This window comes from Petromyzon marinus, chromosome 1 (assembly GCF_048934315.1).
Source record: "Petromyzon marinus isolate PM22_M1 ecotype Great Lakes invasive population chromosome 1, UKy_Petmar_22M1.pri1.0, whole genome shotgun sequence".
NCBI lineage: Eukaryota > Metazoa > Chordata > Hyperoartia > Petromyzontiformes > Petromyzontidae > Petromyzon > Petromyzon marinus.
The window spans coordinates 14,072,823-14,098,299 of record NC_133667.1 but is presented as its reverse complement, the minus strand read 5'-3'; the positions used below and the strand labels follow the sequence as shown (position 1 = coordinate 14,098,299).

General features: G+C 50.4%; 1 protein-coding gene across 1 annotated transcript; it reads left to right on the top strand.

Moving 5' to 3' along the window:
* Positions 1–1,825: 1,825 nt before the first annotated feature.
* Positions 1,826–17,724, top strand: LOC116943143 (uncharacterized). The gene is made up of 3 exons (XM_076070969.1): positions 1,826–1,925; positions 8,424–8,522; positions 11,537–17,724. The coding sequence occupies exons 2-3, from the start codon at positions 8,491–8,493 to the stop codon at positions 12,132–12,134; spliced, it is 630 nt and encodes a 209-aa protein (XP_075927084.1). The 5' UTR covers positions 1,826–1,925; positions 8,424–8,490; the 3' UTR covers positions 12,135–17,724.
* The last annotated feature ends 7,753 nt before the right edge of the window (positions 17,725–25,477 follow it).

Here is a 25,477-nt window from a genome sequence, read left to right as displayed (position 1 = left end):
CTGTGCGTGCACCGCGGTGTTAACGGTGAGACACACGTGAGTGGGTGGGTGGGGGGCGCGCGCGAGCGCCGATTAATTTATTAATATCCAGACCGCACGGGAGCGGTCGCCTTGTTGACACAACGGCTGAGTGGAAATTATTAATTAAACCCCGCACAGCGGCGAGTCAAACAATTACGTAATCCACGCGGTTAGGACGCACGAGGAGGGGGAGGAGGTCGGCCCCCACCTAATGGGGAGTGAAGGGGGGGGGCATTAGCCCCCACCAAGTAGACGTGGCGACCCCCCCCCCCGCTCGTGGTGAGGGAGGGGGGGATCGGCCCCCACATAGTGGGGAGTGGGGGGGGCATCAGCCCCCACAAGCGCTCTCTTTGACAAATAAACGTTTAGTTCTGCAAAATGCATTTCTGTGCAAAGACATTTAAGGACACGCCTTGGCATATAGCATGTCTTAATATATTTGTCTGATTTCCATGTCAAAAAAATACAGTTTTATTTGCATAGTTTTATTTGCATACATTAATTTGACCACAGAATCAATCAAATTTGATGTACTAGAGAAAAGTGGGTGCCTTGCATTAAGAAAATTAAACATCGAAAGGAGACCACCCACGTTTATTGAGCATGTCAAATTTGAAAAATGTTTGGGTCAAAATAATGTATCTCCTACTTTTAAGTGCACCTAAAAGTGTCTGCATTGAAAAACACTTTTTTTATACCTAGATTAATGTTATTCTTGTAAAAATAAATATGCATACGTACATATTCATTTTAAGATCACAATAATTCTAATATAATTGAAATAGCGCAAATTAAGTAAAAAAACATTATTTTGGTAAAGTCACGTAGATAGGTTCAAAGAAAAAAACTACGACGTTTCGAACGTAACACAAGCGGTCGTCATCAGGAAAAGGGGGTTAGCTTCTAAAGGAAAACTGTTTATAAAGGTTTAAAATGGGCGTAGCCCAAATGTCAGCAGCATGGGTGGGGCAGCTAATGTTAATGTAAGTGGTGGGCGGCAACCGCGATTGGCGGTGGGTTTCCACCAATTGAAGGGCTGCCAGGTAACAATTAGCATGTTAATGTAAGATCGGTGAGCGGCCTCCATGGCGAGCGCGCTGAGGTGGCTATGTTAATGTGAGAAATTAGCATGTTAATGTAAGATCGCAGAACCACCGCTACGTCGAGGTACGGCACGCAAAGGTGGCTGTGTTAGTGTGAGAAATTTAACCTGTTAATGTAAAATCGGAGAGCCAAAAATAACAACTAACATCGGAAGGTGGCAGGATGGGAACATCACAGCCAGTTATGACTTAAACTGGTTGATAACGATCTTCCAATGATTGCTAAGTGTGTACCCATCTTCTCGGTTGAAATTGTGTCTGTGTCTGTATATATGGATGGCTCCATGAACGAATCTTTGTTGATAGCTAGTGGGTTTGCAAAGTACCTTCGTCTTAGAGAAATCAATTTCATGTGAGCCCACCGCATTAAAACAATGATCAGCCACGGCCGAGGTATTGGTCCTACCGTGTTTCAGATCTTCCTTGTGTTCACGAACACGGACAAGGACATGTCGCTCAGTTTCCCCGATGTAACTACTGCCGCAGACACAGCTTAGTTTGTAGATGCCGGGGTATTACATGTCAGGGATCACATCCTTCACAGATGGGATCAGATCACGAATTTTATGTACTGTGATCGCCCATCCAATGACTATCCAGGATGAACACCCGCTTAGTTTTTGAGATCTGGCACATTCTGGATTGGTTTGATCAAACTTCAGCGGGCTCAGGTTTTGGTCAAATCTTCACGGTCCCTAGGTTTAAAGGGGCAGTGCACTGCTGTACGAGTGCCACCGGTAACAACATCAACAGCAGCGACAGCACCAACAACTGCGACATCATCATCATCAGTATCATCAGGTACAGCAAGTACAACATCATCTCCAGCACCATCAACTACAAGATCATCAGTATCATCATCATCAACTACAGTAACATCAACTAAAGCATCATCAGTATCATCATCATCATCAGCTACAGTAACATCAACTACAACATCACCATTCCAGCTCCATCAACTACAACAGCACCAACGTCATCATCTACAGCACCATCAACTGCAACATCTCTCTACAGCAACATCAACTACAACAGCATTATCTGCTACAGCACCATCAACTACAACATCATCATCGACAGCGCCATCAACATCATCATCTACAGCAACATAAACTACAACATCATAATCTACAGCACCATCAACTGCAACATCTCTCTACAGCACCATTAACTACAACAGCATTATCTGCTACAGCACCATCAACTACAACATCATCATCTACGGCAACATCGTCAACTACAACAACATCATAATCGGTGTCATCATCAGCGACATCGATCGATATCAACGACAACAGCAAGAAGAGAATCGCCATCATCAGCGACACAATCTGGGTAAACATAACTCGCAATGTGCTCGTCGGCGATTGATCTCAATGAGGTGTTAAGGGGCCGTCCATAAATGACGTAATGCGATTTTTTATGATTTTTGACCCCCCCCCCCTTTATCACACGGCCTCACAAAAAGTCAGGCCCCCCCTTTAAATATAACGTCACAAAGCTCTGCCACCCCCCCCAAAAAAAAAATGCTTCAAATCTCTTTAAACTATTGTCATTGTAGTGCGTATTTAATGTGGCGCTGCACTCTGATGTAGGATAAAACATTTATTTAAAAGTCTATTTAATTAATTAGAACGTGTTTATATTTATTTAAAGTTGCGCATTATGATGTGACGTCACATTTCTCAACCCCCCCCCCATCGTCACACATCGTCACAAATATCTGACCCCCACCCCCTAAGTGCGTGACGTCATTTATGGACGGCCCCTAATAGTTTGTCATCTCCCTCTTTTCCAAAAAATTTCAACCCTTAATTCAAGCGCAAACGACATTCGTTCTTTGAGGCTGCTTCAGGTGAGTGACTTTTCTTGAAAGCCGCCAGCTACCCATGTTGTTTATAGTAACACGGGAGGCCCGCTGCCTGGTGTTTGGGCAGCCGCTCATTAGCCACCTGCCGGCCGGCGGAATTCTCGACAGCGGCCTGCCGTGCCTCGCGCAGCTGGTCAAGCGCGACTTTCAAAGGGACCGGCACAGCCGACCCCTTCCTGGAGGACCCCACGTCCAGTTGGACGTGCACCGGGGGCTCCAGCGCCCTCCCGTACATTAAATAAAAAGGCGAAAATCCCGTTGAGGAGTGAGGAGCCAACCGATACGCTGCCAAGACCCCCGGGACGAACAGGTCCCAGTCCAATTGAGACGTGTTCACATGGTGGCACAGCATGGAAGTGAGGGTGCGGTTCAAGCGCTCTACCATCCCGTCCGATTGGGGGTGGTAGGGCGAGGTGCGGATTTTCTTGGTGCCAAGGAGGTCACACACCTCCTTGAGCAGCTTAGACGAGAAATTCCGCCCCTGATCCGTCAACAATTGTTCCGGCGCACCCTTGTCCAACACGTACCCCTGGACGAACGCCTCGGTTATAGAAGAGGCCGACTGATCGACCAAAGGCCACGCCACAGGCCAACGTGTGAGGTACTCAACGCCCACCAAGAGGTATTTATGGCCCCGTTGGGATGCAGGGAATGGGCCCAAGATGTCGAGCGCCACGAGTTCATTAACGCGAGAAACCCAGATGGACTGCAGCGGGGCCCGGTCCTGGACAACTGGGGCCTTCCTCCGCGCGCAGTCGTGGCAACCCTTCAAAATCAGTGCCACGTCACCCTCCACACCTGGCCAGTAATAGTCCCGCTTAAGGGTCAATAGGGTCTTGTGGTAGCCAAGGTGCATAAGCTTCTCGTGAATGGCTCGGGTTAATTTACCACGTAGGCTAGTGGGCACAACCACGCAATAGCGTTCCAATTTGGCATCCCAACGCATGAGGAGTCCGTCATGCACGGCGATCGCTGGGGCCACCGACGAAGCTGAACCCCGGGCCGTACGTCTGACGCGTCGCCGTAGCTTCAGCAGGGAGGAATCCTCCATCTGCAAGCTGGACCATACCTCCCGGGGGAGTCCCAGGCCGAAATCCGCGGATGTCGCCACACCCGGGGGGGTGGCCGTCGCGGCCGACGTGACCAACTGGGCCGCGACGTCCCCTGGGGCCTTGCAACGGCTAGAGCCCAGGGCGCAAGCACACCCGCCGCCTGCCGGCAATCTGGACAAACCGTCCGCATTTCCATGCAGTGCCCCCTTTCTGTGGATTATGTCATAGGGGTAATCCTGGAGCACCTCGAGCCAGCGGGACAGCTGACCCGAGGTCTGACCAATCCTCAGCGAATATTGCAGGGCCGCGTGGTCGGTTCGGACTGTAAACCGCCTACCGTACAAGTAGGGCCTATACAATTGAACAAAAAAAACTATGGCCAAAAGCTTCCTCCGAGTCACGCAGTATCGCTGTTCCGTCAGAGACAGAACCCGACTGCCTGTAGAAAAAGGTCCTGGCCCCCCGACACGGCCGTCAAGGCGCCCACCAATCCCATCGTCCTTGAAAAGTAACTCGACGGGGACAGGAGGATACCTGTCTCCGTGGAGCCCCCTTCGAGCGGTCTGCGCAACCTTAGGGGTAGCAAGATTTGTGATGTCGGCGGCACGGTCACCGCCGCCCTATTCAAGGCCCGCACACTGGCAACCAAGGGAGACAGGACGGTAGGCGATTGTAGGAATTGCAGCCGCCTCCCTGACGGCAATTCCACACAGCCCTGGTCAACGAGAATTTGAATGGGCATTCTAGATAAAAAGTCGGTCCCCAAGAGGCATGGAACTGCCAAGGTCTTGGAGACCAAAATAGGCCCGGCCAACTCAATCTCGTCCACCCGAACCGACGCTATAACTTGGCCCAATATGCCCAAACTGCTGCCGTTCGCGGCGACACAAGCCCCACGAACCGGCCCTAACGGACCGACGCTGCGGGGTAGGCGCTTGAAAATGGCCTCTGAAATAATGGTGGCAGACGCCCCCGTATCCACCAAGAGGCGAACTCGCACCCCCTGCACGCAACCCGCCAACGCTGAGGAGCCAGCAGCTGCCGCCACCATCCGATGCGCCAGCGCGTTCCAGTGGCGGGTCAGCCTGGGCCATCCAGTGGGTGACAATGGTGGTGCACCCGACCCCTCGAGGACAACCACCTGACGATGAACCCTAGCCCCGCTAGATGCATGAGGTGAGGGGGGCGGCCGCGCGGGTGATGCGTCGCGACTCGCCTGGGGCCCTGGGCTCGATGCCGATGAAGGTCCGGGAGGAGTTGGAGCCCCCTTGCTGAAGGCCCCCGGGGCATTCCTACACCCCCGCTCAATGTGGCCCTGCTGACCACAGCGGAAGCAGGTCACCGTGGCAGTGTCCTGCGGGCGGGAAGGTCCCGGCTGCCCCCGCTGCTCCGGACGGCGACCACCCACCCCCCTCCCGCGACGACCGGGCATCGCCAGGGCCGCGAGGGTGTCCACCCCCTGAGAGGCGGCCTCCTCTTCTGGCGCCGGGATCCCCGCGCACGCCGCCATCCGGGGCTGTTGGTGGAGGGAGAGGTGCGCCTGGATGTTTTTGGCCACCGCCAACGACGTGATCTGGCGATCGCTATTTATGGATAAAGCGATCCCCAGCTCACGTGCCAGGTCGAGTAGCCGTTCCAGGGCCATCGAGTCCAGCGCCCTGCCCTGTATATCAGGGTATGCGACCTGTGCCAAGGCCAGGAGCGAGCAGCGGAAAACCAATGGAGATTCCCCCTCCTCCCGCCGCCGTAGTGAAAACTTCTGGCGTGCCCTGGACGGCGGCTCGAGTACATCGGCCATCCGGAGGTACACTGTCGGAAGCGTAGCCTTATCGGCCGTGGGAATGGACTTGAAGACCTGCATCACCTTCTCGTCTAGGTAGGTCGGAAGGGCCCCCAACGCCTCCTCCATGGACCAGCCGACCGACATATACGCCGCGTCGAACCGGTCCTGGAAGGCCAACCAGTCTCCCACTTTCGTGACAAACGGCGCGATGTGGGGTAACCGGCACAGCCCCTGGCCGCGCGGTGCGGCGAGGTATGGAAGCCCCCCGACTCCCGCGGGCCACCCTGCGACCACGGCGTGGTGCGGCAGCGTTGCGGCCCCCATAGGCCACGCCAAAGACGCAGCAAGGTGCGGTGGCGCTGCGGCCCCCATAGGCCACGCCGAAGACGTGGCAAGGTGCGGTGGCGCTGTGGCCCCCGTAGGCCACGCCGGAGACGTGGTGGGTGGCGGCAGAGTTGCGGCCCCCATAGGCCACGCCGAAGACGCGGCAAGGTGCGGTGGCGTTGCGGCCCCCGTAGGCCACGCTGGAGACGTGGCGGGTGGCGGCAGAGTTGCGGCCCCCATAGGCCACGCCGGAGGCGCGGTGGGTGGCGGCAGAGTTGCGGCCCCCATAGGCCACGCCGAAGACGTGGCAAGGTGCGGTAGCGCTGCGGCCCCCGTAGGCCACGCCGGAGGCGCGGTGGGTGGCGGCGGAGTTGCGGCCCCCATAGGCCACGCCGAAGACACGGCAAGGTATGGAGGCGCCACAGCACCCGCAACTCACCTGTCCGCGGCGCCGTACGGAGCTGCGGTGCCGGCGTGCGTGCCTGCGGCGGCCTCCGCATCCGCGGCATCCTCCCGCGACGCGGCGTGGTGCGGCAGCGTTGCGGCCCCCGTGGGCCACGCCGGAGACGCGGCGAGGTGCGGAGGTGCAGCAGCGGCCGCCGCCAACCCCGCCGGCGTGGCGGGATGCGGAGGCACACTAGCGCCCGTGACCCCCCTTGAAGGCACGACGAGGTGCGGGCCCGCGGCATCGCCAACGGCCAGCCCCGCGGCCCCGCCCGCGACGAGGGCCGGCGGCGTTGCGGCCCCCGTGGGCCACGCCGGAGACGCGGCGAGCAACGGCCGCGTTGCGGCCCCCCCGGGCCACGCCGTAGACGCGGCGAGGTGCGGAGGTGCAGCAGCGGCCGCCGCCAACCCCGCCGGCGCGGCGGGATGCGGAGGTGCACTAGCGCCCGTGACCCACCTTGAAGGCGCGACGAGGTGCGGGCCCGCGGCATCGCCAACGGCCAGCCCCGCGGCCCCGCCCGCGACGAGGGCCGGCGGCGCTGCGGCCTCCGTGGGCCACGCCGCAGACGCGGCGAGGTGAGGAGGCGCAGTAGCGCCTGCGAGCCACCTCGCAAATGCGACGGCATATGGATCTGCGGCCCCTCCCGCAATTGCGGCGGAATCCGCGGCCCGGCTCGCCGGTACGGCGAGGTGCGGAGCCACGGCAGCGACATCCGCGGCAGCCTCCGCGGGCAAGCTTGCAGCCACAGCGAGGCGCGGAGCCGCGGCATTGACATCTGCGGCAGCGACATCCGCGGCAGCCTCCGCGGACAAGCTCGCAGCCACAGCGAGGTGCGGAGCCGCGGCAGTGACATCTGCGGCAGCGACATCTGCGGCAGCCTCCGCGGCCAAGCTCGCAGCCACGGCGAGGCGCGGAGCCGTGACAGTGACATCTGCGGCAGCGACATCTGCGGCAGCCTCCGCGGCCAAGCTCGTAGCCACGGCGAGGTGCGAGTCCGCGGCCGCTACGGCCGCAACAATGGCTGCTGCTTCCGGCGCCGCAGCGGAAATGACGTCCGCTTGCGGCTCCCCCACCAACATGGCCGCCACTTCCGGCGGGGCATGAAAAATGGCGCCAACTTCCAAATTGGCGGGCGGCAAAGCGGCGGGAATCCGCCAGTGCCACGCGGAGTGTGGGCTGGGTGGGTGCGTCCGCGCTCCCACCTCTGTAAGGGCGGCGGTGAGCTGCTCGATCGCCCGCAGGAGCAGCTGCGACCGCTCCTCGGCATCGCCCCCCGCCACCGGCGGTGGTGCGCTGGGACCCCCAGCCGCCGACACCACCTGCCCCGCCGAGTCCATCTCCATGGCGACGGACTGCCCCTGGGTCGCAGCCGGAGCCTCCCCGACGTCGTCAGCACTCTCCCGGCGTCCCGCCGCTGGATTCTTACGCCGCCCGCCCGATTTAGGCATAGCGACGGCAGCGTAACCACTCCTGACACCAGTTGTAAAGGAGTTCCCGACGACTCACTTGGAGGCTAAGGTAAGGTAGGGGCTTCCGCCAAGGTTTTATTACAAATTTTTAACAATACACAGGGGTGAACAACTCCCCAGGGGTTAGGGGTCCCGGGCTAGGTCCCGACACAGCCGGCTGCCCTGTGCTGTCTCCTCTGCCCCGGCCGTGGGATCAACCAACACGGCCGAGCGAGGAGCACAGCCACGTCTAGCCTGGCACTGTGCTCTCCCCTATCCCTACCCTCTTGCCCCTGGCTCCCCGTTTCACCCTTCTCCGACCCTACTCTCCAGCTACGACCCCTCTTACGTCACGGGGTCCCCTTTTTATCCTTCAGGAGCCGTGACATCACTCTGCTGCCCCAAGCGCATGACGTCACATCATCGCCCTGGACAGCACAAGTGATGCCAATTCCCCATTCTACTCCTCTACACAAGTAAATTGTGGTGGCGAGCCCTTTTAAAGCCTGTTAATAGCAGTATCTTAAAATACACTCGAAATTTGACGGGTAGCCAATGAAGAGATGAGAGGACCCGGGTGTAATGTGCTCCCGCAATGGTGTAACGTTGGTGTTAAGGGGCCGTCCATAAAAGACGTCACGCACCTGGGGGGGGGGGGAGGTCAGACATTTGTGACGATGTGTGACAAGGGGGGGGGGTTGAGAAAAATGACATCACGTAAAAATGCGCAACTTTAAATAAATATAGACAACACTTTCTACTTCATTAAATAGACTTTGTAATAATTTTTTTCTCCTACAACATCAGAGTGTAACGCCACATTAAATACGCACTACAATGACAATAGTTTAAAGCGATTTGAAGCATGTTTATTTTCAAAATGGAAATATGGTTTTGGGGGGGGAGGGGCAGAGCTTTGTGATGTCATATTTGAGGGGGGGGTCTGACTTTTTGTGACGCCGTGTGACGAAGTGGGGGGGGGGGTAAAAATCGTCCAAAATCGCGTGACATCATTTATGGACGGCCCCTATATAGCTCTTTTTCAGAACCAGCCTGGTCACAAATGATAGCTCAACGAAGTGGCTTATCACGTGGAAATTTTATAGCAGCAAAAATAGTCTAAACGCAGAGGACCTGGAGAAAAATCCACTCAACTACGGGGAAAACATGCAAACACCCTATAAATACAGGTGTCAGAGTCGGGATCGATCCCACGACCTCCTGTATGCCCAGGCAAGGGAGTTAACATCTCGCCACCGTGGTGCACCTTTGCATAGTTTTACAACGTGTTTTAAATTTTTCCACTGACTCAGAGATCCTGAGATCGCGTGGAAGAGAGTTCCAGAGCCTTGGGGCCACACGGGAAAAATCTCGGTCGCCCATCACCAAAATAAGCCTGTATGACCTGGGAACGCAGAGAAGATTTGCATCCCCAGATCTTTCGAGACCTTGAGGGGGATGTATGAGTACAGCATATCTCTGAGGTCAGAATATACCGGAGGAATCTCATGAGCTATAAAGCTATTTTGCACAGATGCCAAATTAGGCTGGGGGCAAGGTTGTTTCAGAGCTTTGTATGTTAGCAATAGGATTTTAAACTGAATTCTACGTGAAACTGGAAGCCAGCACAGAGACACCAACAGGGGTGTAATGTGATCTGAAGACGCTCTGATAAGCACCCTTGCAGCCGCATTCTGAGCAATGCTTCAGATAGTTAAGCACCAGTAGTCGATGCAAGTTGAAATTAAGGCATCGGCCACCTGCTTTGCATCTAAAGCAGATAGAAGGGATCAGATACGGGAGACATTCCCAAGATTGAAAAATTAAGCATTTGTGATCTCTTTAATATGAGCCTCGAAGGGCAGTGTGGGACCACATATGACCCCTAGATTTCTGATTTCCTGTGCCGAACCGATGACCTGGCTATCCGTGGTATTGTTGAATAGAGCAGCTTTTTGAAGTTTGTTGGGGGAAATGATGATCTAATATCGCCTCCGTTTTACCCGCGTTGAATTGGAGGAAACAAAACGTGACATAATATAGGTTTTTTTGGGGTTAGATCGCGTTAACATATAAATGTGTCGTAAAAACCCACCACCACCCGACACAGCCAACTAGTAAGGGTTGTCACGTAAACAGAACATGACAATTCGTCACTAGTACAGCACACCGGTGTGTTGAAGAGCTAAGCCACAACATTTACAATTCGAAACGTTTAGCCAGTAATTACAACTAGCTTCATCAGGCGACAGCCAGATTTGTGCCAATTAGTTACTACTTCAGCCCACACGGTGTGTTGGAGAGTAAATCCACAACATTAACAATTTGAGTAATTACATCCAGCATAATTATTACATCCAGCACAAATTCTGCCGATATCGCCCGATGATGCTGTAATTACCAGCGAAACGTCACAGTACTCAAATTGTAAATGTTGTGGATTTACGCTCCAGCACACCCGGTGGGCTGATGTAGTAACTGATTGGCACATGTTGTTCACGTGACAAACCTTACTGGTTGGCTTCGTCGGGTGGTGGCAGGTTAACGACACATTTATACTGACACGATCTAACCCAAACACCTTTTATTATGAAATAATATTAGTCGCGAAATGCTGCTACGTGTTAAACCAATTTAAGGAAGTTTTTTTTGCTGCGTCCAACTTTTGATGGAAGCCAGCGCCAAAGTGAGCATAGAGGCAGATGAAGGGAGATTGGACTTCGTGTACAAGTACATTTGGGTGTCGTTGCACAACAATTAATACTTTATGCTGAGATGTAGGGGCAGATGACCCAGTGGGACCATATACATACAAAACAGAGGAGGGCCAAAAACATATCCCTGAGAAACCCCAAATGATACGGCACTGGAGGAAGATTTCAAATCTCCCATGGATTCGAACGGTTCCCAATTAGTAAGATAAGACCTGAACTAAGGGATAGCAGTCCCTCGGACCCCCTGTGATGCATGCCAAGTGATTAATCATTATCCGTGGTATCTGTGTACGGAACTGGATAATTGATGTGCATCGTTGTGGGATGCAATTGCATGAATGACGATATATAAAATGAAATTATTATTAATGAAGAAGTCGTGATCGATAGTGTCAAAGGCTGAAGTGAAATCTAGCAACACTAGAATTCTGGTTGAGTCGGCAGCAATTAAAAGGTCATTCACCGCTTTAGCAAACAGCCATCTCAGTGCCGTGTCCGCCCCTGGACCCATACTCTAATGGATCGAGCAGGTCAGGAGAGGACAGATGTTGGTTCCACTGCAAGGCAACAAGGTATTCGAGGACCTTGGATAGGAAGGGTGGATTGTGACCACTGCAAGTTTGGAGGTCGAAGGGACAATATCAGAACTGAGAAATTGATTGCAAATTTTGATTTTTAGGCAGAGGAAATGTATTTTTTAAATTAATTTAGATATATAAATTACAGTTTTACAATATTTTTTAGATAAAACCTGAATATTAACCATGTCCCATCAGGATGGCGTGTGCAGTGGCCACCCCGGTGCTGGAGTCAAGCGGGGACTTCCCGGCGTGGCTGGAGGCGCAGGGCGTGAACGCGGAGGTGGCCCGGCCCATGGACTCTGAGCTGGGCATCCGGGACTATGGGGTCCTGCGGGCCTGCGTCAGGGACGGCCTCGTGCGGGCCAAGCTGCTGGCCACGGCGCGCGACCGCCTGCCCGTCGGCTTCTGCGCCGTGTTGCGGCAGGTGGTGAAGGCCCTGCAGGATGCCGAGCACCACGACGCCGGGACGCCGTGCTCGGATGCCGCCGCCGCTTCCTCCCCTGGCGACGTGACCCTGGGAGGCCTGGTGGACGTGCTGCTCGCGCTGTTCAGCGGCTTGAGCCGGGAGCTGCTGTTGTCCGTGCAGAGGCTGGGAGACAATGATAACACCGGAATGTGCGCCGTTGGTTCCCCTTCAGCCAAACCGGTCGTCTCCCCTGAGAACAGTGTGATGATTGAAATTGACGATTACACACTGAACGGTAAAGTTGTATCCTATTCGCTGAACTTATTAAACACGTTAATTTTGTATTTAAAGCTGGCAGTTGGTCGTGATATCTCAATCCTTATATAGTAGTAGATCCTCTCAAAATCAGAGTAATTAACAGGACCTTTTTAGTTATGGGGGATGTCTGGAATTATGCAAATAATAAAATAATTCTTAAGGACTACATTTGAATGATATTTACACGAAATTAACATCTAATATATTCAAATAACTATTTACGAGTACATTTTTTACAGTGTAATGCAAAATAACATCACTAGGTACAGTTTAACCGTTTAACCGGAGTCAACGTCACCTTAAAACAGAGGGGGAAGGCTTAAGGTTTACTGGTTGTGGAAGGCTGAAGAGAATTTCTGACAGGCTTGAATTTATTTTGTTTATTTGCAATATGAATGTAAAATCAAAGTTGGGAAGAAAAAAATAAAACACCTGGCTAAGCACGAGGGGTTCCAAGTGAATGGATTCACCGAATTCCATACACCAGACAAGAACCCAGCTTTAGAATTACGAATGAACTTATGCACACCATTTCCTACCACGCTAGCATAACAGTGTTGTTTTGCTTATACTGTATATTTTATACTGTTTATTTTGTTGTCCTGCACCTACGATTAGCACGGTTAGCTACGTGCGGTGCTACATAAGGTGCGAAAGTAGTTCAACATACATCAGTGATTATTCAAGTAGCCATCTGGCTTACCCCAAATTTCAGCTTACTACAGGTTTTACTGTATGCTATGTGTGGATTTAGCGACACATCTATATGTTCATTATTTTATGTCAGTCTGGCATTAGCATATGAAGGAATGCTTAGTTTTGGAAAATAAAGCTGCTGATACATTGTGATACGCTAAAGCGTATAAGGGCCAGTTAACCAGCTGGACAAGTTAAGGTCGCTGGAAGCGAACGGGAATGTTAACTTGGTGAACAAGCCATACGAGTGCATGGTGTGCAAGAAGAGCTTTGCGTGGCTCTCACTTCTTAAGTATCACCATCGCATACACACGGGAGAGAAGCCATTCTGCTGCAAGATGTGCAACCGGTCCTTTGCGCAGTCTTGCAATCTGAAGGTCCACGAGCGCACGCACACGGGGCAGAAGCCCTACCGTTGCGATATTTGCAACAGCAGCTTCTCGCGCAGTCATCACTTAAAAGGTCACCAGCGCACGCACAAGCCTTGAGCAGAAATAGTGGTACAAGAAATACGATTGTTGATTTGTGCTACTGGACATCTGTGAAAACTACTAGGTTTTGCTCAAGCAACGACACGCCGCCCAAGGGGTAAACGGTCGGGAGCTCTCATACGGCTACGCAGACGCGGGATCCGAACAGTGCTTCCAAGCTTTTTCCTATCCAACGTACAATAATTCTGCACTGTGCAACAAAATGGACGAACTTCAGATACTGATGGTGAAAAACAGAGACTTTCTTTCATCTTCTGTTTTGTGCTTCACGGAGACATGGCTGTGTGATTTGATTCCGGACACTGCGCTACAACTGGCAGCATTCCATCTTGTAAGATCGGATCGTGACATAGCACTCTCCGGCAAGACGAAAGGCGGTGGTATTTGTTTTTACATTAACAGTGGCTGGTGTGTAGATGTCACAGTGATTCTCAAACATTGTTCTCCGCTCCTTGAATAATTTTTTATAAACTGTAAACCTTTCTACTCGCCTCGCAAGTTTGCGTCGCTCATTTTGGTCGGAGTTTACTTGCCGCCGGGTCCTCAGGTTAAAGAGGCCCAACGCATGCTCGCCGACCAGATTCTGAGTGTGGAGCGAGCAAATCCAGATTCGCTGATTATCGTACTTGGCGACTTTAACAAAGGTAATCTCAGCCACGAACTTCCCAAATACATACAATTCATTAAATGCTCTACCAGAGAAGGGAACACTCTGGATCACTGCTACACTACAGTCAGTAGAGCCTACCACGCCGTCCCCCGAGCAGCACTGGGACACTCTGACCATGCCATGGTCCACCTGATTCCTGCATACAGGCAGAAACTAAAGCTATGTAAACCTGCTGTGAGGACATCTAAACAGTGGACCAGTGAGGCTGTGGAGGATTTGCGGGCGTGCTTGGACTGTACTGACTGGGATATGTTCACGACTGCTACCAATAGTCTGGATTAACTCACAGAGGCTGTGACGTCGTACATCAGCTTCTGTGAGGACTGCTGTATACCAACACGTACCAGGGTGAACTTCAACAACAACAACAACAAGTCCTGGTTCTCAGCAAAGCTCTGTTTTTTCCTCTCTCTCTCTGTCTCGTTGTTGTCTCTCTCTGCTTGTGTGTCTGTCTTTGTGTCTCCATGTCTGTGCCTTGTCTCTCTCCCAAATTTCACACTTAACTTCTAATTGAGCAATCTTTGGAGTGGCGTAATCGACCAGGCCATGTGTTGATTGTGTGTTGACCGACTCTGTATCGCATTACATTACATTTCCAAATTTTACTAAGTTAGTTTGATTTAGTGTTGCCTCCGTCTCTGTCTCCCCTCAGCGTTGGCGGTGGAGCTCTCATTGTGGGATCTCCCATTGACATGCTCATTCTTCTAACCCCCCCCCCCTCTCTCTGTACCCCCTCTCTAGCTATTTAAGGCCTCGACACAGAGACGTTGTTTCTCTGTGTGCCCATGCGTGTCTCTCTCTCTCTCTCTGTGTCTCTGTGTTAACTCTTTCCGCTTGTGTGTCTGTGTATGTCTCCGGTTCTGTGTCTCTTGGACGTAATCAACCAGGTAGAGTGTTGACTGCTGTGTCAGCCGACTTTCTGCGCTGTGTTGCATTATATTTCTAAGTTCACTAGGTTTGTTTCTCTTTCATTTGTACCTGATGATGATTGCTTGCTTTGCAATCGAAACGTCGTATGATATTATGTAATTTATTTTCTATTTCTACGTGACTTTACCGAAAGAACCAAAGAATAAAGCTCAGAAGATTGAGGTTGGAGAAGGAGGAAGCGTTTAGGAGTGGGGATAGAGACAGATTCAAGGAGTCGAAAAACAAGTTTAGCAAGGCGGTGACAGATGCTAAACGACTACTCAGAGAGACTAAAACACCAGTTCTCTGCTAACGACTCTGCTTCTGTCTGGAGAGGGCTCAGGCAGATCACCAACTACAAGCCCAGAGCCCCCCACACCACTAACGACTCCTGCCTGGGCAACGAACTGAACGAGTTCTACTGCAGATTTGAAAGACAATTGGACTGTCCTGAACTACCTCTTCCCACCAAAGAGGCCCCATCCCCCACCCCTACTACAGAGACGACTCTCTCCTTTCAGGAGGGAGAATTTAATAGACTTTTCAAGAGGCAGAACCCACGCAAAGCAGCTGGGCCGGACTCTGTCTCGCCAGCCACCCTCAGGCACTGCGCTGACCAGCTGTCTCCGGTATTCACCAACATCTTTAACACCTCCCTGGAGACATGCCATGTACCAGCCTATCTCAAGTCCTCCACCATCATCCCTGTGCCCAAAAAGCTAAGGCCAACAGGACTAAATGATTATAGACCGGTCGCCCTTACCTCTGTGGTAATGAAGTCTTTTGAGCGCCTGGTCCTGGCACACCTCAAAGCCATCACAGACCCTCTCCTGGACCCCCTTCAGTTTGCCTACAGAGCCAACAGGTCTGTGGACGACACAGTTAACATGGCCCTCCACTTCACCCTACAGCATCTGGACTCCCCAGCATCCTACGCCAGGATCCTGTTTGTGGACTTCAGCTCTGCCTTCAACACCATCATCCCTGCCCTGCTTCAGGACAAGCTCTTCCAGATAAACGTGCCCGACTCCACCTGCAGGTGGATCACAGACTTCCTGTCTGACAGGAAGCAGTGCGTTAAGCTGGGAACACAAGTCTCTGACTCCAGGTCCATCAGCACCGGAACTCCTCAGGGCTGCTTCCTTTCCCCACTGCTCTTCTCCCTGTACACCAACAGCTGCACCTCTAATCATCTGTCCGTCAAACTCTTGAAATTTGCGGACGACACCACCCTCATTGGGCTGATCTCTGGTGGGGATTAGTCTGACTATAGGTGGGAAGCTGACAACCTGGTGACCTGGTGTAGCCAAAACAACTTAGAGCTAAATGCTCTAAAGACAGTGGAGATGGTTGTGGACTTCAGGAAGAATACAGCCCCACTCACCCCCATCACCCTGTGCGACTCCCCAGTCAAAACTGTAGAGTCCTTCCGCTTCCTGGGCACTATTCTCTCCCGGGACCTCAAGTGGGAAGTGAACATCAGCTCCCTCACCAAGAGAGCTCAACAGAGGATGTACTTCCTACGGCAGCTGAAGAAATTCAACCTGCCAAAGACAATGATGATGCACTTCTATACAGCAATCATTGAATCCATCCTCACCTCCTCCATAACCGTCTGGTACGCTGCTGCCACTGCCAAGGACAAGAGCAGACTGCAGCGTATCATCCACACTGCTGAGAAGGTGATTGCTTGCAATCTACCAACCCTCGAGGACCTGCACACCTCGAGGACCATGAGGCGAGCGAGGAAGATTGTTGCCGATTCCTCCCACCCTGGACAATCTCTGTTCCAGCTACTCCCCTCCGGCAGAAAGCTGCGGTCCATCAGGACCAAAACCTCACGCCACAAAAACAGTTTCTTCCCATCCGCTGCTGGCCTCTTCAACAAGGCCAAGGGCTTACACTGACTTTAACATTTTTTCTACAAAATGACACCTTGCCATATTTACACTATGTTAACCTATTTGTATTTTTTTCATTTTTAGATTGTATCTTATAGCTACTTTATATTCAATATTTATTCAAAATTTTACATACTTTAGCCCCTTAGTGTTAGTTAGACTTTGTACCTTTAGTATAGTTAGACTTGTATACCACTTATTTAAGATTTAAGATTCCTATATGTTGAATGTATGCACCTTCCTGCCAAAGTAAATTCCTTGTCTGTGCAACTTTCATCGCGAATAAAACCCTTTCTGATTCTGATTCTGAACATCTGTGAAAAGGAGCTAGCTTATCGAATTCCTCCAGTATAAATACATATTCTGATTTTCAATAATTGTGCTATCAGTATTAGGTCATGAAGCATATAATCCATTCAGAACTCTCACATAGAAGTGCAACCCTTTGTGCCAGAGAACGGCCTACTTGAGCAGATCAAATCCATCCTCTTGGCATATGGTGCACACAGTAGAGGGTAAGGTGGTAGTGCTTTTCCCTACCATGTTTCCACTTAGTGAAATATTTTAATTTTCAGAATTACATTTGGCAAAATTAAGTGCAGAATCTAATTTTATGTGATGGGGTTTTTTTAATGTACAGCTATTGGTGGCTAGACTGAGACCATCTCACTCCAGTTGAGAACCCGTTTTAATTACGGCCTGATTAATCCCAGATTCGGACCCAGGTTCTATGGTACCAGCTCAATACCCAGACTTGTGAGCCACCCGGCCAGCTTGCATTACCGGGATGAAAGCTCGCTTGTGGCAGACCCACATTGGATATGTATGTATGTTGAACTTCTTTCGCACCGTATGTAGCTAACTGTGCTAATCGGAGGTGCGGGATATCAGCTGTAATGATGAAATGTGTTACTGTGGACATTTTTCACGGTGTTGTGTAAGGCATACGACTATACGGTTTTGTTGAATAAAAGACATGACATCAAAAAATATCATTTTGGCTGTTGAATTTTGTTCAAGGCATACCTTAATGACTGCAACTGGTAAAACGAATAATACAACTTATCATTATAATTAACAAGATCAACATCCACACAAGTAACGAGACCGTTCCATTTGCAGATAAAATATAATTCGGCAATGCAGGGGACATTTAAGGTGTATCCAGGGTTTTTCCATACCCTTTTGGGACCCATTCGCTTAACCTTCAACAATGTGAATTCAACCTTGATGAAGCTTGGAAAGCTGAATGGAGTTCATAAGAACTTGCAAACACCTTGTGAAAGACCCAACGCAGATGATCCCCCGGTTTTGGTCGACCCTAAAACGCAGATGCAGATATTGTTCGTTAGTTTCTCAATCCGCTTGTTCTGGTGAGGATTGCGGCGGTATCATACTGAATAGGGCGGTCCAGAACTCCCTTTCCTTAGCGACGGACTCTCGCTCTTCCAGGGTAATTCCCAGGCGATCCCAGGCCAGCCGAGCGACATTGTGCTGCCAGCATGTCCTGGGCCGGCCCCGGGGGTTCTTCGCCTAGATGCAGATACCTGATGTACAAATGAAAAATTAAAAACCCTCAGGTGTGCGACTGTGGTCATCCAGAACAGACAGTACAACATATAACGACGCAAAGCCCCGATCCACAAATACGAAGAAGACATCACAGCGATACACTCTGCTGCTCCTAATGCGGTTGTCTGGTTTGACCACCTTGAATGTGAAATTATAGTTTCTCTGCATCTACATCAGCCGTACGAAAGAAGAAATAGGCCCGCCTTTGATGATGTGCGGTTAGGTTGTGTGCAACTGATATGTGTGAGTGGTGGTTTATTTGTCAAGTAGACCAAGGCCGTAATTATAATATATATTCAAATATGCTCAAAATGTCCCCCCCAATATATTGGAATAAAATATATTTCCGTTTACATGATTGTGGTTAGGGTTGTACTTTATTAAACCCTAATCTCTACCATTACATACAATGAAACAAGAAAAGGTAAAAAAGAAGAAACAGAGCAATGTACTACAAAACACTATTAGACATTATTGTAAAAAATAAATAAAAAGTCCATCCTATGTGTTAGTGATTTTTTTATTTTAGGCAGGAAATTAGTTTTCAAATTTAGATTTTTTTTCTGAGGGGGGGACCTCCAGACCCCCTGTAAGATTTGGACCGCCCCCAATGTTGACTCCATATTTACGGCCTTGCAGTAAACTCTCTCGACTATCTGAGTGTGGTTTATCCGATTTGCGGTTTAATCGCGCACCTGACATTTTGACATAAATTACTAATTGCTCATGGTTTTTTCCTTAAACCCAAATTAATCATCTAAACACAAACATTTATAGAGACCAGAGGACGCCAACAGGCGAACAGCACAAATACTGGCAAAGGAGGTCTCGTGATGTAGTTGCTCACCCCGAGCTCTCAATGTCCTGGTAGTGACGTTGTCTTTGTGCTGTTCGTCTTTTGGCGTCCATCCTCTGGTCTAACACCGTTTGAGCCGAGGCTCTAAAGAAAGTTGTCTCTGGTGTGGACCAATCAGTTTCAAAGACAATGCACATACTGTGAGAGCATGCTTTTTGTTTGCGTTTTCACCACAAGTATATGTGGTTAATGCAGACATGATTCCTTGCAAAGGTTTCGGTTTGGTGTTTTAACATCTGAACACCTAAATTTTGATTTAAAGCTTTCGTGACTGCAGTAATTCATATTCTTAGTTTTTTCGGTAAAGTCACGTTGAAGGGAAACAACAAAATAATAAAATATATATAAAACAATAAAAATTCTCACGACGTTTCGACCATAACTCAAACGGTCGTCTTCAGGTGTGTTGGTTTGCATAACGTTAGCGCTAACGTTTTTTATAAATAAATAAATGTGCCGTTTAAAAATAAATGTATGCAAACCAACACACCTGAAGACGACCGTTTGAGTTATGGTCGAAACGTCGTGAGAATTTTTTATTGTGTTATATATATTTTATTATTTTGTTGTTTCCCTTCAACGTGACTTTACCGAAAAAACTAAGAATATATATCTGAACACCTCTTCTTTGGTTCTTTCGGTAAAGTCACGTAGAATGAGAATAAAATAATAAATTGATAAAATAAAATAACACAATATTCTCACGACGTTTCGGCCACAACACAAGCGGCCTTCGTCGTGAGAATATTATTGTGTTATTTTATTTTATCAATTTATTATTTTATTTTCATTCTATGTGACTTTACCGAAAGAACCAAAGAAGATGAATCCTTGCAGTCACGAAAGCTTTAAATCGAAATCTGAACACCTGTTTTATTGCCAGAAAGGGGGAAACCCTATTATCATGGGGGCCGTCCATAAATGACGTCACGCACCTGGGGGGGGGGTCAGACATTTGTGACGATGTGTGACGAGGGGGGGGGGGGGGGTTGAGAAATGTGACGTCACATCAAAATGCGCGACTTTAAATAAATATAGACAACACGTTATATGTAATTAAATAGACTTTTTAATAAATGTTATCTCCTACAACATCAAAGTGCAGTGCCACATTAAATACGCACGACAATGACAATAGTTGAAAGTGATTTGAAGCATGTTTTATTTTCAAAATGGAAATATGGTTTTGGGGGGGCAGAGCTTTGTGACGTCTTATTTGAGGGGGGTGTAAGAGCCATAATACAGAAAGTGAGTGTATTTGTTCTGTATATAGATTTGATGTACATCCGTCATACATTTGTTGACGGACTGGTTATGTTTGATTTGGAATATCCCAACTGTGTAGAAACCCCCCTGTGGTTAGACGCTCCGTTGGTTGAACCCATAACGTCACTTCCGGTTTTTACAGTATAAATGGGGGGCTATGAGAAGAGCCGATTGGGAGCGAGGTGATACAGTCTTTTGACCATGTGACGAGGTGACGCGGTACGTGCGACGAGGTGACGCGCTACGTGCGACGAGGTGACGCGGTACGTGCGACGAGGTGACGCGGTACGTGCGACGAGGTGACGCGGTACGTGCGACGAGGTGACGCGGTACGTGCGACGAGGTGACGCGGTACGTGCGACGAGGTGACGCGGTACGTGCGACGAGGTGACGCGGTACGTGCGACGAGGTGACGCGGTACGTGCGACGAGGTGACGCGGTACGTGCGACGAGGTGACGCGGTACGTGCGACGAGGTGACGCGGTACGTGCGACGAGGTGACGCGGTACGTGCGACGAGGTGACGCGGTACGTGCGACGAGGTGACGCGGTACGTGCGACGAGGTGACGCGGTACGTGAACAGGCGAAGATATAACTTTAGAAAACGCTCGTTTTTGTGCAACTAAGAAATAAAGAAAGAGTTTGATTTATGACACCTCAAACACGCGTCAGATTTTTTTCTCCCACAACTTAAGGGCGTAGCTTATTTTCTCGTACAAGAAAGCTGCGCCTACAGTAGTCAAAAGACTCCTACTCACGTGGCAGAAACCTACAGTAGCCAAAAACTTCTACTCACGTGGCAGAAACCTACAATAGTCAAAAAACTTCTACTCACGTGGAAGAAAGCCGTGCAAGAAAGAAGAGAGAACGGCTCTTCACGTCTCACCAACAAGGAGGTGTGGGGGCTGATGCCCCCCCCCCACTCCCCATTATGTGGGGGCTGATCTCCCTCTCACTCACCACGAGCAGGGGGGGCGCCACGTCTAATTGGTGGGGGCTGATGCCCCTCTCCCCCTCCACGCGCAGGGGCGGTGCGATGTTTACCTCCCCCACCCCCGTCCCCTCCGCGTTTGTGTCTTTCGGGGTCCCCCGCACCCCCAAGCGGGTGACCGGCCCCCCCGTACCAGGGTCCTCTCGGACCGACATAACTAGCGGCTGGCCGCCCCTGCCTAGGGGTTGATTACGCGCGTGCCTTCCCCCACTCGCGTGTCCTAACTGCGTGGATTACGTAATTGTTTGACTCGCTGTGTGGGGTTTAGTTAATTATTTCCACCAAGCCGTTGTCAACAAGGCGGCTGCTCCCGCGCAGTTCGGATATTAATAAATTAATCGGCGCCCACGCGCCCCCCCACCCACGCGTTTTCTCCACGCGACACTCGCGCGTGTCCCACCGTTAACACTGCGGTGCGTGCCTATACATGCGCCGGCGCGGGCAACCGTTGATATTATAATATGCGCGCGCGTCACACCCACACTGATTTATAGTCACCCACACACCGTCGCACGCCGATCACTGCCCCACCGCTCTTCACACATACACATGCACCAAGCGTCACAACGTCAGTCTGTGCTAAGATTTATTTCCCGGAGCAACTAGGGACCCCCGTTTTTGGCCCCCTCCAGCCAGCACCCTTCAGACCGCACCTAACCTCCTATCACCTAGCCGTCGCAGAGTGCGTCTATCCCCCAAGCTCGAGCTGACTGCGAGCTGGACTGAATTGGCCCCCCTTCCCGTACCTACTCACCTCTTCAGCTGCCCGGTGGGGGCTGGGGAAGATGCTCGCCTTGGGGACTTTTTCTGGCTGATCGTTTCCAGCTCCACCCTGCATGCGTCGCACGGATGCTGAGAACGGCTGGTCTATTCCACCGCGCCAGAAGAACTCTGATCCAATCCGCCCCCTCCGACCCCCTTATGTCCCCAAAGCCCCTTAACCCCCGGGTAATATGACGTCATCCTGCGCATCCCATCAAATCCTCTTTGCGGCCGTTTTGAGCGCTCTGGCCGTTGGGGGGGGGGGGGGGGGCGGTCGCGTCATCCCCCCCCCCCTTCCCATTGTCTCTGTGCCTGCATTCCTGGCCGTTGACTCATCGATAATCTCCTCGCTCCCTCCAACTTAAGTCAACTCTTATCTGCCTAGGGGCTTTTCCCTCCCACCCCACTGTTTACCCTGCGGCTGGGTACTGGCTGAAGGTCCCATCCCCCTGTGTTGTGTATGCTTCATCGTGGCCGGCCTGTAAAGCTCTATGCCCCCTTTTTGGGGGGGCCGCCATGTAATCCGGTCTGGGGGGCTCAGCCAATTTCTTGATCCGGGGAAACCGTGGAACGTCCCTGTTAGTGGGGTCCTCGGGTGAAAACCCATCGTACCAGGTGATCCCTCCCCGAGACCCTACGGAGGTGCATGCGTGCGTTCGTGGGAGGGGGGGGGGGGGGTGCGAGGAGAGGGTAGCGCCGGCCGAGCTGCTCCGCTGCGGTGGCACCACAGAGGCAACAAGTTCTTGTCTAAGAAGAAGGTACCATTAAGTTTGTACGAGAAAAGATTGCTACCAAGAGTGAAAGACAAGCAAAAGGTAATGAGTTACTGAAGCCTGCTAGTTACATAAACAGAACTGTGAACTTTGCCAAGCCAAGACAGTGCATATTTTAGGAACGGATCTGCAAAGGTTATTTTCCTTGAATAACTCAGAGTTTTTAAACCTTTTGCAACTCATTGTGCACTGAGAAAAACAAGATGGTGGACGACATGGCAAAGTCAGCTACAGAACAAGGCAGCACAAAGGCACGAAGCTGCGTGAGAACACGTCGAGCAGGAAAGTGCGGTATTGGCGGGAGAGCGACGGTGCTGGCACCTAGCCAGGGTGCCTATGGCCATATAGAGTCAGAAAAGCCCATGGAAAAGTGGCTCACAGAAGTATCTGAAGATACAAGTGAACATCGCTCCGTAACTGGAAATGACTCAATAGTTTCCTCTAAAAGCTCCACAATTTCGGCACGTGCGCTAGAAGAAGCAGAACACGCAGCTCTGTTAGCCAAGGCAGCATCTTTAAAGAAGAAACAAGAAATCGAGCTTGAAGAAGTATAGCTGAAAGCTCAAAAGGAGCAGTTGGAATCAGAGACTGCTATTGCAGTATCCAGTGCTAAGCTAAAGGTGTTTGGAGAATATGTGGACACTTTGGATGGCAAGCATGAGTATTTCAAGACCAAGACAAGTTCCAGCAAAACCTCAGGACTGGACAAAGAGTATAGAGACAGATCATTTGAGAAAGCCCAGCCGGCCCATGCTATAGGAGCAATTTAGGACTCTTAATGAACTCCTTCAAGAGGTAGAGAGGCTGGTACAAGTACAGCATACTACAGACCAGACCCAAGTCAACACCACCAGATGTCTGAAAGGAATGAAATAGATATTTATCAAGTGATGCAGCGTCAGAACGAGACTACAGAGATGCTTGTAAAACAGCAAAATTCGTCTCACCTTCCTCAGAGACACATTCCTGTGTTCAAAGGTGATCCACTTGTCTACAAGTCCTTCATCAGAGCTTTCGAGCACACCATTGACAGTAAGCCAGAGAGTAGCCAAGACAAGTTTTATCACCTGGAACAATTCACCAGTGGAGAACCACAAAATCTCGTGCGCAGTTGTGAACATGAGTCCAATCAGAGGCTACCAGGAAGCCAGGAAGCTACTTCAGAAGCACTATGATGATGAGCTGAAGATAGCCAGTGCCTAATGGAGAAAGCTTGGCAGTGGCCTCAGATAAAAAATGAAGATGGAAAAGCGTTGCACACGTATGCATTGTTCTTGATTGGATGTCGGAACACCATGGAAGATATTGAGTACATGAATGAAATGGATCATCCCACGAACATGCGAGTGGTCATATCAAAGCTTCCATATAAGATGAAAGAGAAGTGGAGAGAGAAGGCCTTCAATGTTCAAGAAAGACGAGGAAGAAGAGCCAGGTTTACAGACTTGGTGGACTTTGTCGACAAGCAAGCCAAAGTTGCAATGGATCCACTGTTTGGAGACATGCAGGACACCAACAGAGGTATTGCAGGAAAGGGAAAAGACAAGACTGCAGACATAAATACCCATCAGAAGAGTGGCCTTAAAGGAAGCAGTTTTGCAATAAGCGTCATGTCTTCTGAAGAGGGGAAAGCACCAGACTCACTTCAGAAAAATAGTCGAGACAAGCCTGCTATTGCCTTCCAGAAACCCTGCTTGTTCTGTGAGAAGAATAACACACTGGATTCTTGCATTAAGATCAGAGAACAACCACAGAAAGACAGAATTGAGTTTCTGAAGAAAAGAGGACTTTGTTTTGGATGTCTTATACAAGGGTACCTGAGCAAGGAGTGTAAGAAAAGAATGACATGTCAAGAGTGTAACTTGAAGCATCCAAGCATGCTGCACGTCATTAAAGAAAACAGTGTCACCTCTAAAACGAATGAAGATGGCACCACTGAACAGAAGATAGCCTCAAGTGCTCTTGCATCCCTTAAGCATGAAACTTGTGGCTACACCGGGGCTGGAAACGGACATTGTATTCTCGCCATTGTTCCAGTGAAAATCAAATCCATACGAAGTGCGATGAGTGTGGAGACATACGTGCTGGATATGCGCCTTTTTCCAAAATTAATATTAACAACAAATTAACCGATGCAACTATATGTTTTTTTTTTTTAATGAATAAAACACATAAGAGCATAGTAAACTGAAAAACAACACGTAAGCCAAAAAGACGCCTTGTCCTCCCGTAGCGTGTGAAAGCAGAGATAAGAGCGTGATAACGAACTCAGAAGCAGACCTTGGCAATAATTGGGTTGGGGAGATTGCAAAGCATGATCACACAGAGCGTTGATACTAACACTATCCACCTTATAATCAAATAAATAAATAATAGGCTCCAAGGACAACTTCCCCCAACCTCAGCACAAGCCGTTGTTTTGAAATTAAAATAATGAAGCAGACAGAGCGCAGCACAGAAAGCTGCAGGGTGACGTCAGCGGAGCCTAAGGTCGCAGAGAGTTCACAGTAGCCACAGACATAGGT

Coding starts and splice junctions, on each gene's coding strand:
- LOC116943143 (XM_076070969.1), top strand. CDS start 8,491: ATGCCAATTCCCCATTCTACTCCTCTACACAA. Junction 8,523..11,536: donor CATTCTACTCCTCTACACAA/GTAAATTGTGGT, acceptor ATGTCCCATCAG/GATGGCGTGTGCAGTGGCCA.